Genomic DNA, 16,710 nt, shown 5'->3' on the forward strand with positions numbered 1-16,710 from the left:
CTGACCACTTTCTGCCAGGAGGGGACTCGTGCTTGGCATTTTAAATCAGGTCAAAAGCACGTGCTAGCATTTTCTCAGTTACTGGTCCCTTTTCCGGGATGACTCTGCTTGTGTCAAGCTGACCAACAATAACCACACAGCATAGATTCTCAGCGTTAGACTTTGGATCTCTTTCTTCATTGTTGGGGTGCACCATGCAGCGCCAGTTGGTAGAAGAAAGAAGGGACTCCAAGCAGCAGGGAAATCCAACCTCTTCTGATGGATTGAACCCTAAACAGCTGACATTTTTATTGGTTGTTACATGTCTTACTAATGGGGAGCATCGCATGCCCCCATGACTTTATTATGTATCATTTGCAATACACAATAATATAAGAGTCTCAGGTGTCCCTGAGGTGTCTTGTGACCAAAGTCATGGGGTGGCAGCAATGCCCCTTCAGCAAAACAATCAGTTTCCCACAAGGATTCTTCAAGGTCAAAGTACTTCTAGGAAACAGCTGTTTATTCTAATGTCTACCCCAATATAGTGATTCTGCTAAATTCCTACAACACTTCATCTAACTCAGCACTTAATACAAGGGCTGCAGTGCTGACCTCAAGCTTCGTCTAGCTTAGTTTGTCCCTGCATTCCTAGGGCCTAGACTGGCATATGACCAATAGTCCCTTAATTACCCTGACCTCTCCTATTCCTTGTGCAGTGCATGTGTACAACCTAGCACCTTCCTCTATCACTCACCATATGTTCTTTTTGAGACAGAGTTGTGGTGATATTTTGCTTATGATCTAATAAAGCTCGACTAAATATCAAAAAAGCAAAGCTGGCCACAACCATAGAGGCCAGGCAATGGTGGTCCACCCCTTTAATCCCAACAGCCATACAAGTTAGCCATAGAAGTTGGGTGGTGGTGGTACATGCCTTTAATCCCAGGACTCGAGAGGTATGTAAAACAGGAACAGGGTCTCAGACCTGACAATTAGTCCCCAGCCATGTTGAGGACAGGAACTCCCCAGCCTTGGTAGATATGAGAACTCTCTGGCAGCTGACTGCTTTGTTTTTCCAATATTCAGCTTGAACCCCAATATCTGTTTCTGGGTTTTTATTATTTGTGCTACATAGGGTCTCTCACTAAACACAGAGATTGCTGATTGGCTGGGTGGGCTGTCCTGTGAGTTCCAGGGATCTTCCTGTCTTCTCCCAGTACCACCCCAATCCACCTTACTCTACTTCCCTCCCTCCCTACAGCCTCCCCCCCCTCTCTCTCTCTTTCTCTCTCTCTCTCTCTCTAGCTTTGGCTGTCCTAGAACTTGCTCTGTAGGCCAGGCTGGCCTTGAACTCACAAAGATGGGTCTACCTCTGCCTCCTGAGTGCTAGAATTAAAGGAGTGAAAGACCATGGCGTGGCTTCTCTTCTTAATCTTCTTCCTACTTCTCCCCCATCTTTCTTTTTCTCTAACAAATTCTAACTATGCAGCTTCAAGATGACCTTAAACTCTCCAGCCTCAGTCACACCCAACATAATATCTGTCACCTGTAGACTAATCCTATGATATAGATGCTAATGTAATTGTTATTTCACAAACAAGGTTCAGAGAAGTTATCCAAGGCCACACAGCTAGCAGAAGGAGAGCTGGGATTTGAGCTGGGATGTGTGTTTGTGGCCTTCCCCTGAAGGTGTCCTGGGCTACTAGCCTCACCAGATGGTGATGAGCCTGGCTTTTCTGTGACCTCCCACAGCCCTTGTTCCTCACCTGTGGACACATTCAAATGGTTGCCCAGAGAGCCAGCTGTAACTTGAGCTTCACTAAGCTTGGGGTTACTGGATGGGTGGGCAGGTGACAGCCAGGGCAGGGACATCTGCTCAGACACTATGTGCTTAGGTGACCCCAAGGAGCCACCTGTAATTTCATTTCCAGTAGATTCAAGACTGCAGTCCTCAGCATGGGCAACAAGCAGACTGTGTTTACTCATGAGCAGCTGGAGGAATACCAGGTGGGTGTGGGTAGTGGGTCCTGCCAGCTGGCAGAGCCAAGAGTCTCCTGCAGAGCCTTGTTTGTGTCATCTGTCTATTTATGTGGATTTGGAGTGACTGGAGGGGCACTTGGAGAGACAACCAAGAGGTAAGCCAGTTCTTCTCCCCACAGGACTGTACTTTCTTCACGAGGAAGGAGATCATGAGGTCAGTGGGGACGTGATTCCTGGGCCTGTGTGCAGTCTTTTGGTGTTCTCTTTTGTTTGAGAAGGAGTCCAGACTAGCCTCAAATTTACCTCATCTCTTTAGTCCTGAGATCACTGGTGTGTGCCACTGTAGCTGTCTGCAAGTTTTTTGTTTTTAATTGTTGTGGGGAGTATGATTTGTGAATGTATAAATGTGTGTGCACATGTGCCATGGTGCTTGTGTAGAGTTCAGATGGCAATCTGTGGGCTCGATTCTTTTTTACCTCCTTTGGGTACTGGGGATGGAATCCATATAGTTCAGATGTTCGTTTTCCGCCATGTGTTAGTACTCCAGTAGCTGTGCTGGCCTGCCCTTGGGGTTTGGACAGGATACATCCTCACCTGCAGCCACTAAGAGCACCACCTGTGCACATTCACAATTCCCTTTTTAAAAGGGCCCTGCCCACCTCTCTTTTTTTCTCTCCCTCTCTCTGTTCCTCTTTCTGTCTCTCTCTCCGCTTCTGCCTGCCTCTCCACCCACCCACACCTCTCTTTTCTCTTCTGTTGCTCCTGTTCCCAGAGGCTCATCTCCCCCACTCCCTTTTTACCCATCCCCTACCCCCTAATAAAAACCTCTTCGTGTGAGCTCTGTTGCATGGCATCTTTCTCTCTAGTGATGCTTTTGAAATTTCAACTCAATGCCCTGTGGGTCTCAGGGGTCAGATTCAGGTTATCAGGCTTCGTAGTGAGTCAGAAAGTGTCTTTCATCATTTTGGTTTTCCTTAGATTTTTGGTGGTGGTGCTTTTTTGTTTGTTTGGTTTGGTTTGGGTTTGGTTTTTCAAAACAGAGTTTCTCTGTGAAGCCCTGGCTGTCCTAGAACTCCCTCTGTAGGCCATGCTGGCCTCAAATTCACAGAGACCCTCCTGCCTCTGCCTCCTGAGTGCTGGGATCATAAGTGGGCTCTGCCATGCTCTGTGTCTTTTGCAGTGTGAAGGGAGTCAAGATACAGCACCATCAAGGTCAAAGCTTTGATGTGGGTTTTGCCTTCAGGTCAGTGGACTGAAGCAGAGATGGTTGGCTAAGAAGTCACATCCTGTCATACCGGCAGAGTTTGTACTGAGGAATTTGTACTTTTACCCAAAGGTAGCAGGGAGCCATGGAAGGTACTGGAGCCTTGGAAAGGCACATTGACTTTTTGCTGTTGGGAGTTCAGTGCAGAGTAGAGATCCAGCTCCGAGCTGTGAGTGGTGTGAAGGAGATTGTGATGTGGGTGGGTGGCTCCTGAGTGACTGCAGGTCCCTGGCTTGAGCTCGTCAAGATGGGCACAAATGAACCCCCCTTGTCACCCTTCTGTTTGTTGGATCATTATCCATGAACTTGGAGCTGTGAAACCCAAGCCGGCTGGGTTCAGCTGTGGGGCGCTCAGGGCCGAGCCCCTCTTGTGTGGGCACAGGGCATCCATTATTGATGGGCACACCTCTCGCCCATCAACCCATTGTCTGTGAGGACAGTTGGAAGGGTCATTTTGGCCATCATGATCAGATTACTGGCAGGGAAACTGAGGCTTGGGCATGGAGGACTTCTGTTTCCAGACAGCAGACAGGCAGAATCCCGGGTTCCAGATTGTCAAACAGAATAACTGAGACTGGGAGGAGAGAGGGACTCACTGGATGTCACAAAGAAAGACAAACTCTGTGGGTCCTCAATATGGCTCAGTAAATAAAGGTGCTTGCTGCCAGGTAGACCAAACTGACCTCTAACTCACAAAAATCCATCTGCCTCTGCCTCTTGAGTGCTAGGATTAAAGGTGTCTGCCACCAGTACCTGGCTCTGTAAAGATATTTTTAAAGGAAAGATAAACACACTCAAGGCATCCCTGGAGGACTCTGGACAAGGGAACAGGGCACTTAGGACTGAGGCTCATCAGCCGCACTCAGCTATGGAGTCATTAGAACACCCAGGGACATCCTTGTCCCTCCAAGAAAGCTCTTAGCAGCTTGGGGACATCAGATGTCATGTATGGTCTCTTTGGGGTTGGTTATGCACTCTAAGGGGGTATGGTGTCAGCAGTGTTTTGTGGATTCCCTTTTTTAAAATCTAACTGGAAGTGGTAGAACAAGCCTAGCATCCTCACCCTTGGGAGCATGAAGAGGAACATGAGATAGGCTACATAGGGAGACTGTGTCTTGGCAGGGAAAAAAAGGTCTGAACATTAACTGTTTATCTGTGCCCTGCTCCAGTGGGGAAAACCTGCCTCCTAGTGTACAGAGAGCGAAGGAAGCCTGAGACTTGTGTGGAGGGGTCAGTAGAGCCAAGATCCTGCCAATGTAATAATGAACAGTTTAGGTTACATATCCAGGTCCCTCAAATATTGGCTGTGGAATGATCAATCAGTCATTAGCACTTCCTTCTAGTTCCATCTTCCTGGTCAACTCCAACTCCTACTTGTAAGCCCAATGCCAGTGCTCCTCCTCCAGGAAGCCCTTCTTCCTCCTTACCTTGTTTCTACTTCCCCTTTCCACCTTGGCCTTGTCTGTGGAATGTGTGGCTAAGGTGCCTATTTCTGGTTCTGTGTGCCGGGGGATGCTGGGAACCCAGTGCCCTTCCTTGTGGAGTAACGACAAGTGTGTAAGAAAAGGGACAAGTCCCTTCTGACTATTCCAGGTTTATCTCTCCCCACACCAGGCTCTTCTATCGATACCAGGACCTGGCCCCCCAGTTGGTGCCCCTGGACTACACTACCTGTCCTGAGGTGAAGGTTCCCTATGAGCTGATCAGCAGCATGCCAGAGCTGAAGGTATGCCTGGACTGTCGGGACAGAGGGAAAACAATGAAGATGTCTCCGCTGTGTTCTTATGAGGTGGAAGCTGCTGATACCTCCATTTTACAGAAAAGAAAGCTGGGGCTCAGAGAGACACACAGGGGTCACGAGGGAGACAAGGTGGGAACTGGGTTGAGGGGCAGGGAACATGATGGCACTCGGATCTCCTGCAGAAGAAGATGTCTCTGTGAGTTTGAGGCTGGTCTGGACTACATAGCAAGTTCTAGTCCATCTGGGACTTAGTTACTAGTTGGGAAGGAGACATCCAAAGGTGTGGGAGGGCAAGAGGGCGGATGTATGCATGTGAGGGTGTGTGGGGATGTGTGAGGGGAGGAGTGTGGGGATGTGTGGGGAGGAGTGTAGGGAGTGTGGGGAGGTGTGAGGGGAGGAGTGTGGGGAGGAGTGTGGGGAGGAGTGTGGGGAGGAGTGTGGGGAGGAGTGTGGGGAGGAGTGTGGGGGGAGTGTGGGGAGGTGTGAGGGGAGGAGTGTGGGGAGGAGTGTGGGGAGGAGTGTGGGGAGGAGTGTGGGGAGGAGTGTGGGGAGGTGTGTGGGGGAGGTGTGTGGGGAGGTGTGTGGGGAGGAGTGTGGGGAGGTGTGTGGGGAGGAGTGTGGGGAGGAGTGTGGGGAGGAGTGTGGGGAGGTGTGTGGGGACGTGTGTGGGGAGGGAGTGTGGGGAGGAGTGTGGGGAGGAGTGTGGGGAGGTGTGAGGGAGTGTGGGGAGGAGTGTGGGGAGGAGTGTGGGGAGGTGTGAGGGGAGGTGTGTGGGGAGGAGTGAGGGGAGGAGTGTGGGGAGGAGTGTGGGGAGGAGTGTGGGGAGGTGTGTGGGGAGGAGTGTGGGGAGGAGTGTGGGGAGGTGTGAGGGGAGGTGTGTGGGGAGGTGTGTGGGGAGGAGTGTGGGGGAGGTGTGAGGGAGTGTGGGGAGGAGTGTGGGGAGGAGTGTGGGGAGGTGTGTGGGGAGGAGTGTGGGGAGGAGTGTGGGGAGGTGTGAGGGGAGGGAGTGTGGGGAGGTGTGAGGGGAGGTGTGTGGGGAGGAGTGAGGGGAGGAGTGTGGGGGAGGAGTGTGGGGAGGAGTGTGGGGAGGTGTGTGGGGAGGAGTGTGGGGGAGGAGTGTGGGGAGGTGTGAGGGGAGGTGTGTGGGGAGGAGTGTGGGGAGGAGTGTGGGGAGGTGTGAGGGAGTGTGGGGAGGAGTGTGGGGAGGAGTGTGTGTGAGGGAGTGTGGGGAGGAGTGTGGGGAGGTGTGTGGGGGGAGGAGTGTGGGGGAGGTGTGTGGGGAGGAGTGTGGGGAGGAGTGTGGGGAGGTGTGTGGGGGAGGAGTGTGGGGAGGTGTGTGGGGAGGAGTGTGGGGAGGAGTGTGGGGAGGAGTGTGGGGAGGAGTGTGGGGAGGAGTGTGGGGAGGTGTGAGGGAGTGTGGGGAGGAGTGTGGGGAGGAGTGTGGGGAGGAGTGTGGGGAGGAGTGTGGGGAGGTGTGTGGGGAGGAGTGTGGGGAGGAGTGTGGGGAGGAGTGTGGGGAGGTGTGAGGGAGTGTGTGTGAGGGAGTGTGTGTGAGGGAGTGTGGGGATGTGTGGGGAGGTGTGAGGGAGTGTGGGGAGGTATGGATGTGTATGGGGATGTGGGGGATGTATTGTAGAGTTATGGGGAGATGTGGTGGGAGGAATAAATGCATGTGTAGGTATGTGTGGGTATATGTATGTGTGTATGCAGAATGTGTGTTTTGTGTGGAAATGTAGGTGGAGAAGGAGGAGTGTGTGTCTGTGTGTGTAGGGGCAGTGTGTATGGGGATGGTGTGTATATCGGGAATTTGTATGTGTGGAGGGAGCCCCCTGGTGGCACACAGGCAGACGTGGTGCTGGAGAAGTAGCTGAGGGTTCTGCACCCAGATCCATCGGCAGCAGGAAGAAGGGAGCCACTGGGCCTGGCTTGGGCTTTTGGAATCTCAAAACTCACCTCCTGTGACACACTTCCTCCAACAAGGCCTCGGCTTCTAATGCGTGTCAAGAGGTGCCACTGCCTGATGACAAGAATTCAAATCTATGAGCCTATGGGGAAATTCTTATTCAAACCACCACAGGTTCCTTAGGAGTAGAAATGACTCACAGACAACTGCATCACCAAAGCCCACCCCAGCACAGTGACAGCTCACAGAGCTGGGATCTGGAGCGTAGCACACAGGCAGTTCAGCAGGTTGGAGGGTGTCTTTTCCAGGTGCTTCAGTTGAGCTGAGCCTCTTGTATTTTTAATATTTAATTTTATTATGTATGCAGTATTCTGCCTACATGTATCCCTGCAGGCCAGAAGGAGGCATCAGATCTCATTACAGATGGTTGTGAGCCACCATGTGGTTGCTGGATTGAACTAAGGACCTCTGGAAAGCAGTCAGTGCTCTTAACCTCTGAATCATCTCTCCAGCCCCAGACTGAACCTCTTTTAAGCAGCCAGTTTGCTGAGCATCTCTTGGCAGTTCTTACAGCATCTATGTTCCTGGAGAAGAAGGGGCTAGTGAATCTGGTCAGTTTCAGGGACTTCCTGAGTTCAGGTCTTCATGAACTACCCTCAGAATGGAGAGTTTCTCCTCCCCTTAGACCAGTGATCCTCAACCTGTGAGTTGTGTTCCCATTGGAGGTCAGATGACCCTTTCACAGGGGTTGCCTAAGATCATTGGGAAACACAGACCTTTACATTACGATTCATAACAATATCAAAATCACAGTTATGAAATAGCAGTGAAAATACTTTATAGTTGAGGGGTCACTGCAACATGAGGAACTGTGTCAAAGGATCACTGCACTGGGAAGGAAGGCTGAGAACCACAGTCCTAAAAGATCTCTGTGAGTTCAAGGCCAGCCTAGTCTACAGAGTGAGTGCTAGGACAGCCAGGGAGACACAGAGAAACCCAGATTTAAAAAACACTAACACCAAACAAAGATGTTTTGCTCCAAGGCGGGAGGATATAAGAGGACACCTGCACTCAAATACACACACACACCATTAAAATTAAATAAACCTTTATTTTACTTTTGGTTTTTTGAGACATTCTCTGTGTAGCCCTGAAACTCATTACATAAATCTTGCTGTCTATGCCTCCTGAATGCTAGGATTCAGGGTGTGTACATTGCACACAGCCTTTCTACTATTTTTGTTTGTGAGCCTAGCCTTTAATGGCTGAGTCATGTCTCCAGCCTACAGCTTTTCTAGTTTTAAAAAATATTTTATCATGTGCATGAGTGTTTTGCATGCATGTGTGCATGCATGGCTGTATACCATGTGCATGCTTTGTGTTTTCAGAGAACAGAGGAGGGTGTTTGGTCCCCAGGAACTGGAGCTACAGATGGTTGTGAGCCACTTTGTGGGTGCTGAACACTGAACCTGGGTCCTCTGGGAGAGCAGCCAGGGCTCTTACCCACTGAGCCATCTCTTCAGGCCTTAAATCCATTAAAAAATAGATATTATATATGTGAATGTAATTGTCAAATATAACTAAAAATTATTTAAAAACTCAAATGAGAGAAGGAGCACACACACACACACACACACTAAGGCTATAGATAGCTGAGTGTTAAGAGTATTTGCTCAACATGTGTGAAGTCCTGTCTCCAAGCCTGGAAACACCACACATACACACAGAGAGAGAGACAGAGACAGAGAAAACTCAAGCAGTAGTCATGGCGGACTTTGACAGGGCATCTATAAAATCACCAATCTCCCCCTGGAAAGAGGTACAGGCCTTAGAAAGTATCTGATTGGCTAGTTTGAGTGACATGTCCTCCCAGGTCAGTTATGGCTGTCAGGTGGATGCCAGCTTCTGATTGCTTCCTTGGATCACAAGCATCTTGTGAAAGTGGAAATGGGTACACAGATGTGAGCGGCTTGACTTCTGTCATAGAGCCCTGGGTCCTGGGGAATGGGGCAGGGATGATACCTGTGAGCTTGGAGGAGTCCTGCTGAGCAGATATTTCCCTTCCTGTCCCCAGGATAACCCTTTCCGCCAGAGGATTGCACAGGTCTTCTCGCAAGATGGGGATGGTCACATGACCTTAGAGAACTTCCTGGATATGTTCTCAGTGATGAGTGAGATGGCTCCACGGGATCTGAAAGCCTACTATGCCTTTAAAATTTATGGTGCGTTCTGGGCCCTAGGGTGGGAACCAGACAGAGACCATATAATGCTCATCTCCCTAGGGACTCCAATGCCCACACAGCTGTGGCCTCTGCCCTATCCCAGGCCTCCTTGTACACTATGCCAGCCTCATGACATTTTGTGCCCTCTGCTTACAGCACCATCTACAGGGGATTCTAGGCAGGGGCTCCATCCCTGAGCCACATCCCCATCTGTCTGTGCTCAGAGTGTCTATTGGTGTTTAGTATTTTTGGAACGAGGGCATGTGAAATAGCAGCACTTTTTTCAGGGCCTGGCCCACAGTAGACACTCAATACTCATGAGTGAGCCAATGAACAACAATCTCTAGGGCATCCAACACACAGTAAATGAACCAATACAACCCTCCCAGGCCCCAGCAGCTCACACACCCCATACATGCTGAATCCTCCGTTGATTGATTTGCTTTTGCTCCTGGGCATGTCCTGGGTGTCCCTACTCTCAGCCACATCTGCTATGGATGTCATCAGGAGCATGTGGACAGCTCTATGGGCAGGCACACATCTAAACACTTAAAACAATCTTTTATGCTATGCTGTGGTGCCTAACACCTTTAATCCCAGCACTAGGGAGGCAGAGGCAGGTGGATTTCTGTGACTTCAAGGCTACAAAGGTACACAGAGAAACCCTGTCTCAAAAAGCCAGAAAACAAAACAAAACAAAACAAAAAAACTTTTACATTATTTATTTTAGCATGTGTAGAGAGGGTTAATGAATGACAAATTGTTACCACAGTGGCTGGCAAACAGTAGGTATTCAATACACACTAGTTGAGTCAGTAAATGAATAAAAAGCAACTATCATGATGCCTGGTACATAGTACACACTTAAATACTTGTTACGTTCACACATATGCCATATAGTAGGTACCTAGTAAACATTTCTTGAATGAGTGGATGTGGTGCCTGGCACACAGTGAGTACTCAGTTGACTGAATGGCTGGATGGATAGATGAAAAAGTTATCCCAATGGCTGGCAAACAGAAAGAACTCAGTAAAATGCTTGCTTAAGTAAGAGGAAATCAGTCATCGTGGTACCTGATATGTAATAAGTGCTATATAATTAAAGAAACAGTTGTCACAGTGGCTGGGATGGTTCTCAGTGTCTATGGTGAGGAGCTCTGGGTAATCAGTAGGTGATCAATAACGGCTGCAAGAGTTCTGAGCATCCCTGTGCAGTTCCAAAGCATGGGGGCAGACATGTCCTGCCACCTCGTGTCCCCAGCCCTACTGTTGGCCTCACAGACTTCAACAATGATGACTACATCTGTGCCTGGGACCTGGAGCAGACGGTGACCAGGCTGACCCGAGGGGAGCTGAGTGCTGAAGAAGTGACCCTGGTCTGTGAGAAGGTGCTGGATGAAGCAGACAGTGACCAGGATGGGCGGCTGTCCTTGGAGGACTTCCAAAACATGATCCTGCGGGCGCCAGACTTCCTCAGGTGCAGGTTCGATCCAGGGATGAAGAGACCTCAGGGAACTTCCCCAGATGCTGTGGCTTCAGCCCACTCCATCTGAGGACCAAGACCAGGAGGCTGAAGGCAGCTCTATCAACTGGCACAGAGTTTAGCTGTGAACTGTCCACACAGCTGCCCTCTGCAGCCTGGGGCAGGCTAAGAGCCCCAACTGCAAGGCTGGTGGGTACATACATGGGTAGCATAGGGTTGCTAGACTGTGGCCCAGGTAACATCCATCCATTTCTGTGATTGGTTGGTTGGTTGGTTTGCTTTTTTCTCAGAAAAGGTCTCACTATTTAGACATGGCTATAGCATGAGATCTAATTGGTCTTAATAAAAACCCAGAGTCAGATATTAGGGGGTGAAAGCTGAAAGATCAGAGAAGCAGAGCAGCCACTAGAGCTCTTACCTCCAGGAAATCCTCAGACTGAAAAGATATCGACTTCCTTTCTCTTTCAGCCTTATCACTTCCTTTCTTTGCCCTGTCTGTCTGTACAGACCTCTAGACCTCAATGGTTAACTAGTAGCTAGCTATGCCCTCTGATCTTCAGGTAAGCTTTGTTAGAGTATAAACAAGATATCACTACATTTCCCCTTGTTTCTCTAAAATAAAAATGTTATAACTAATATTAGAAAAACTATATACAATAAGTACAATAACTATATACAATATAAACAGGCAATAAATACCTCATCAATGTCTAATCCATTAGCAGCTGACAAATTCAGAGATAATACTCCATATCTATCCTATCTCGGTGAGTCAAAAGGTTGTACTAATTTACTTTCTATTCTAACTTGCATTACCAAAACTATCTTTTTATGTGTCTCAACCTTATACATTTAATTTACATTTCATCAGTGAACTTCTTTTCTGATTTTGGTAACAAGGAAAACTACAACTATAAATTCTTCAACTCCATCAGAGACCTGAGAAGGAAATATTACCTGAATGAATAGGGGGTGCAAGCAAGCAACTTCGAAGCAGCTGGCTGCCTAGACCTAGGGTTCCTCTGCAATGGTGGGGCATCCATCTTCGGCTATAGGCCAAGCATATGTGAAGGAGGATATTCTGAAGGGTTGTCCTACCCTTTAGGGTTAGGGTTAGGGTAATTACTAACATGTATTTCCTTTTCCTAAATAGTTGGTAATAATTACTATCAAGGGTTAAAATTGGCATTACATTGTTAAATGAGTTGCATAGGTATAATACCTTGAACAAGATTAGAAATGTATGTACAGTATGTTTTAATAGAAATAATCTTGACTTTGCATCAATATACAAAAAATCCAAGGCAATGTAAGATATTTAAAGCTAGTAGTTGCTTTTTTTGTCTAAAAGTAGTTATGCTTTTTTTGTCTAGATTCAATAATCTACCTTTTAATCTTATTTCTATATTTCCCTTATTTTCAGAGTAGGTTTAATAATCTACCCTTATATCTTATCATATCTATATCCAACTTTTTCTTTTTAAAACAAGAACTCTGAATCTAATCACCTTCATTCAACTTTCTTCCTGATCATAAACAATAACAACTTGTAACCAACTCCCCTAAACAATGACAAATATCCATAACCCATTAAACAACCACTTTTCTGCCAAAGCTCTCTCAGCTTCAGCTGATAATTCTGTTGGATTATTTAAATACTTGTCACAGTCTAAGGTTTTGAACAAATTACTCAGTTCATTTTTTTCTACTTTAATAGTGGACCATAGATGGAAATGTCTCCCAGCAATGTTTGAAAGTCATTAACAGTCAGCAATCAATCTTTCCTAGTTTGCCTCTTTGGGGTCTGATTTTCTGGAGACTTATTTTATATCCTAAATAATTAATAGAATCTCCTCTTTGTATTTTTTCAGGAGCAATTTGTAATCTTCAACAAGACAAAATTTTCTTTACTTCTTCAAAATTCTTTCTAATGTATCTATATTTGAGTCAGCTAATAAAATATTGTCCATATAATGGTAAACTATAGGTTGAGGAAATTGCTTATGTATGACTTACAAAATATTGGCACAGGGTGGGGCTATTTAACTTTCCCTGTGGGAGAACCTTCCATTGATATATCTCTCTCTCTTTGGTTTTTTGTTTTGTTTTGTTTTGTTTGTTTGTTTTTTTCTTTTTGAAACAGGGTTTTCTGTATTGCTTTGGAGCCTGTCTTGGAACTTGTTCTGTAGACCAGGATGGCTTCAGACTCACAGAGAGCCATCTGCCTCTACCTCCTGAGTGCTGGGATTAAAGGCATACACCACCAATGCCCAGCTTCCATTGATATCTCTTAACAGGCCGAGAATTATTGTAAGTTGGAACAGTGAGGACAAATTTTTCTGTCTTTTTCTTGTAAAGGTGTGTGAAAAACAATCTTTTATCAATAACCGTAAGAGGCCATCCTTTAGGTAATAAAGAAGGAAAAGGTATTCCAGATTCTAGAAAGCCAATGGGTTGAATCACCTTATTAACAGCTCTTAGATCTGTCATAATTTTTCATTTTCCAGATTTCTTTTTAATAACAAGGGCTAAATTCCAAAGGCTGGTTGATTCTTCAATATGCTGAGCACTTAACTGTTCCTGTAGCAGTTGTTCTAAGGCCTGCAGTTTCTCTGCTGTTAAATGTTATTGTTTAACCCATATAAGTCTGTCTATCAACCAGTGTAAAGGTAGGGCTGTTGGTGGCTTTGAAAGATCAGCAGCTGTGGCGCCCTGTTCTTGTACAACCTGAATTGCCAGTGACTGTTATTTATTATTTATAATACCTTCTAATATTTTTCCCAGAAACATGTTAATTTACTGTTTGTTTCTGAGATTGGAGGAATGTTAATCTGAGTATTCCATTGCTATAACAAATCATGTCCCTATAAATTCATTGCTATGTTAGCCACATATGGCTTTAATTTTCCTCTCTGTCCTTCTGGTCCTATACATTTGACCCATCTCATGCTCTGTTTTGCCTGAGATAAAGTTCCAATCCCTAAAAGCTGAACATTTACCTCCTGAAGAGGCCAATTTAGATGTCAATTATTGTGACATCCACACTAGTGTCTACCAGACCTTCATGACTATCCCATTTATTTGTATTTTTAATTTTTGTCTTTGTTCATTTATAGAAGTTTGCCAAAATATTTGCCTCATGATTTCTTCTGAATTTTTTGTTCTCTGCTCTATAGCTTTTCTATCATCCAGAGAAGCATTATTTCTTGTAATAGGCATTAGGTTCTTTAATTGCTCTAGGAAAGAGTTTCCTCTATGTTTACATGAAACTGAGTTTGGCATAGGAGCCTGCAAGAGGCCCCTCACAGCCTTTCCTGAAGACAAAAAGTTACCTTGACTATCCCTTGTTGACCCACATTTATTTGTCCAATGCCTGCCTTTGGAACACTTTCTGCATAATCCAGAAGGGAGAGGATTCTGTTTAAATTATGCTTAGAAAAAAACATTGTTACTAGGAACACCCTGCCTATAATCCCTTTTAAGGTGACCTTATTTGCCACAATTGAAACACTTGAAATTTTGATTTTTCTTCAAACCTCTGGAAATCACCTCTCCTATCCAAGCATCATCATGGTCATGAGTTTCAATATTGACTGTATCTCAGATCCATTCCTCTATGGGTGCTGATCTTGCCTTTAATGGCCTACATACCCATTTTCATTATGCATTAGCATTCTCAAAAGACAGAGATTCAATTGTTATTTGTCTAGCTGGTATCATTCTATTTACTGCTGAAGTCAGTCTTTGTAAGAAGGCTCAATTTTCTTTTCTTCTTCTCCAATTCTGTCTCAAGCATTAAAAGCTGCTGTGTGGCATAAATCTAGGATGTAGTCATCATAAAGAGATTGCCTTTGTACATCAGCATAATCTCCCTCTCCAAGAAGTCGGTCTTGGTAGATTTCCATACCTCTAGCCCTACTTCATTGTTCAATGGTCTTAGCCTCATCTTTCCACCAGGTCCTCCATTTTAACAGAGGACAGGCTCCAAGACTGTTGTAACCAATTCTCTCCAGTCTTGAGGGATAATTCTATTACAAGTTGGCCCTGAGTTTAACATCTGGTTCCCAAAAGGTGAACACATGCCATATAAGACTATCACGTCCTTGAACCTCCTTAACCCTAACGTTTCTACAGGAGCCCACTTAACTCTTGCACAGTCTTGGGGATATCTGTCATTTGGAAGTTGCTGTAAGGTGACTGGATAAATTAATGTTGGCTGTTTGAAAACCTTAGGCTGTTTCTCTATTGCCCCGGCCCACGGGATCAGTCGACGGGGGCCCTGAGGGAGGGAGTGAGAATGAGGGGACAAGAGATGAGAGAGACGGAGACAAGACAGTGTTCTGATCAAGTCTCATTTAATGAATATAACCACAGGGTTTAAGTAGTGGAGAAATGAGGGAATGGGCCAAAGGGAGGATGTGAGGGAGGCAGAATGTCCTTACAAGCAGGATGCAGGTGTCCTGCTATAAGATAAGTTGCTATGTGATAAGCCTGCAGCTGGGACTCTTTCAGGGTCAGGCTGCATCATATGCTTAACAGGAAAATAGTCAAAGGGGAATGGAAAATTACCAGTATGTTAGTATCTAAGAGAGTAGTAGGAAAGATGGCTGTTAAGATGCTAACTTTGCTCTGTGGTTCTCCACACTCTGTAACCTTATAATATAAAACTTAAATTGGTTCTCCATTAAATTCCTCAGTCTGGATCTGAATATCTCTTTGACCTATTTTATTAATTTTTTTAAACCTTATGTCTTAGCACACATACTAACTAATCAACTTTTTTAGTGATAAGACAAAGATGGTAAAACTGATAATGTTTATAATTGACATTATATTAATCCCATCTGAATTAGTTATCCTCTCATTTAATTGTTCCATTTTCAAACTGTCCAGGGTATTATTATACAGAGACCTAAATCCCTCCATTGTATGGTGTTTCCTATTTTTTAATGTTAGAAAAAAACTCTCTCAGGGAGGGAGGGAGGGAGAGGGAACTGGGATCGATATGTAAAAAGAAAAAAAGAAAAAGCTCTCTTTTAACGACTCCCCCCTTTAAGAATTCCCAATTGTCTGACCAAATCTTCTGACAATGACAGTGAACTGTGAGGCATAGCACATCTGAGCAGAGAACACAGGCAGTGAGCAGCCTGACTGAGGACAACTGCAGCTGCTAGCATGTAGCTGTGAGCAGAGAGTGGCAGCTCGAGGATAGGGCACCTTAGGGAAACCGGCAGGGACCCGGCTGCCTGAAGGATATACATAGGATCGTGTAGAAGAAGCTAGTGTGGTAGGAGCTGCCTGAAGGCAGAGCCAGCCGGTCTAGGGTGGGTAAATACTCTGGAGTTTGGTGCCTGTGGAGTTCTCAATTAGAGGTTTAGGAAAAAAAGAGAGAAGAACCTTGCCAGCTGGGGGGGTGATGCCAGCAGGAGCTCCACATGAGGTTCCCGGCTGTGCTGGTGCTGCAAAGCCACAAGCAAGTGGCTTTTTCATAAATTCATGCCTTAAAGTTAGGTGAAAATTTGTAGCCCGAGTTCTAATAGGTCTTGATAATAAAAGACCCAGAGTCAGATATTAGGGGGTGAAAGCTGAAAGATCAGAGAAGCAGAGCAGCCACTAGAGCTCTTACCTCCAGGAAATCCTCAGACTGAAAAGAGACCAAACTCCTGTCTCCTCCGGCCTTATCACTTCCCCTCTCTGCCCAGCCATATCACTTCCTGTCTGTCTCTGTGGCTAACTCATGGCTAGCTCTACCCTCTGATCTTCAGGTAACCTTTATTTGTTAGAGTATAAACAAGATATCACTACAAGTTTGGCTGGCCTGGAACTCTCTAAGTAGACCAGACAGGGCTTGAATTCTATCACTTTAAGCCTAAGCACTTCTGTTTGTCAGAGGAATAAACTGAAGCTCAAAGAAGGTTGACAGCAAGTCTGGGAAGGAGCTGGGATGTGAGTGCTGATCCAGACAGGTGCTTAGGACTCCCATGGAAATCTATCTGGGCATGGTAGTGCACATACCTGCAGGTGAAGCACCCAGAAGTCTGAGGCAGAAGGATTACTAGGAATTGCAGGGCTGCCTGAACTACATAATGAGCCAAGGTCTTCAAAACCCAAAACTAACCAAATTAAAGACAGTTC

At 46.1% G+C, this 16,710-nt stretch overlaps 1 protein-coding gene across 1 annotated transcript; it reads left to right on the plus strand.

Moving 5' to 3' along the window:
* The first annotated feature begins 1,938 nt into the window (after positions 1-1,938).
* On the plus strand, positions 1,939-10,645 carry Cib3 (calcium and integrin binding family member 3). Its single transcript, XM_051178215.1, has 5 exons — positions 1,939-1,989; positions 2,142-2,176; positions 4,841-4,952; positions 8,945-9,092; positions 10,374-10,645. The coding sequence occupies exons 1-5, from the start codon at positions 1,939-1,941 to the stop codon at positions 10,643-10,645; spliced, it is 618 nt and encodes a 205-aa protein (XP_051034172.1).
* Positions 10,646-16,710: the final 6,065 nt, after the last annotated feature.

The sequence above is a fragment of the Phodopus roborovskii genome, unplaced genomic scaffold, assembly GCF_943737965.1.
Source record: "Phodopus roborovskii unplaced genomic scaffold, PHOROB, whole genome shotgun sequence".
Taxonomy (NCBI): domain Eukaryota; kingdom Metazoa; phylum Chordata; class Mammalia; order Rodentia; family Cricetidae; genus Phodopus; species Phodopus roborovskii.

Coding starts and splice junctions, on each gene's coding strand:
- Cib3 (XM_051178215.1), top strand. CDS start 1,939: ATGGGCAACAAGCAGACTGTGTTTACTCATGAGCAGCTGGAGGAATAC. Junction 2,177..4,840: donor ACGAGGAAGGAGATCATGAG/GTCAGTGGGGAC, acceptor TCCCCACACCAG/GCTCTTCTATCGATACCAGG. Junction 4,953..8,944: donor GCAGCATGCCAGAGCTGAAG/GTATGCCTGGAC, acceptor TCCTGTCCCCAG/GATAACCCTTTCCGCCAGAG.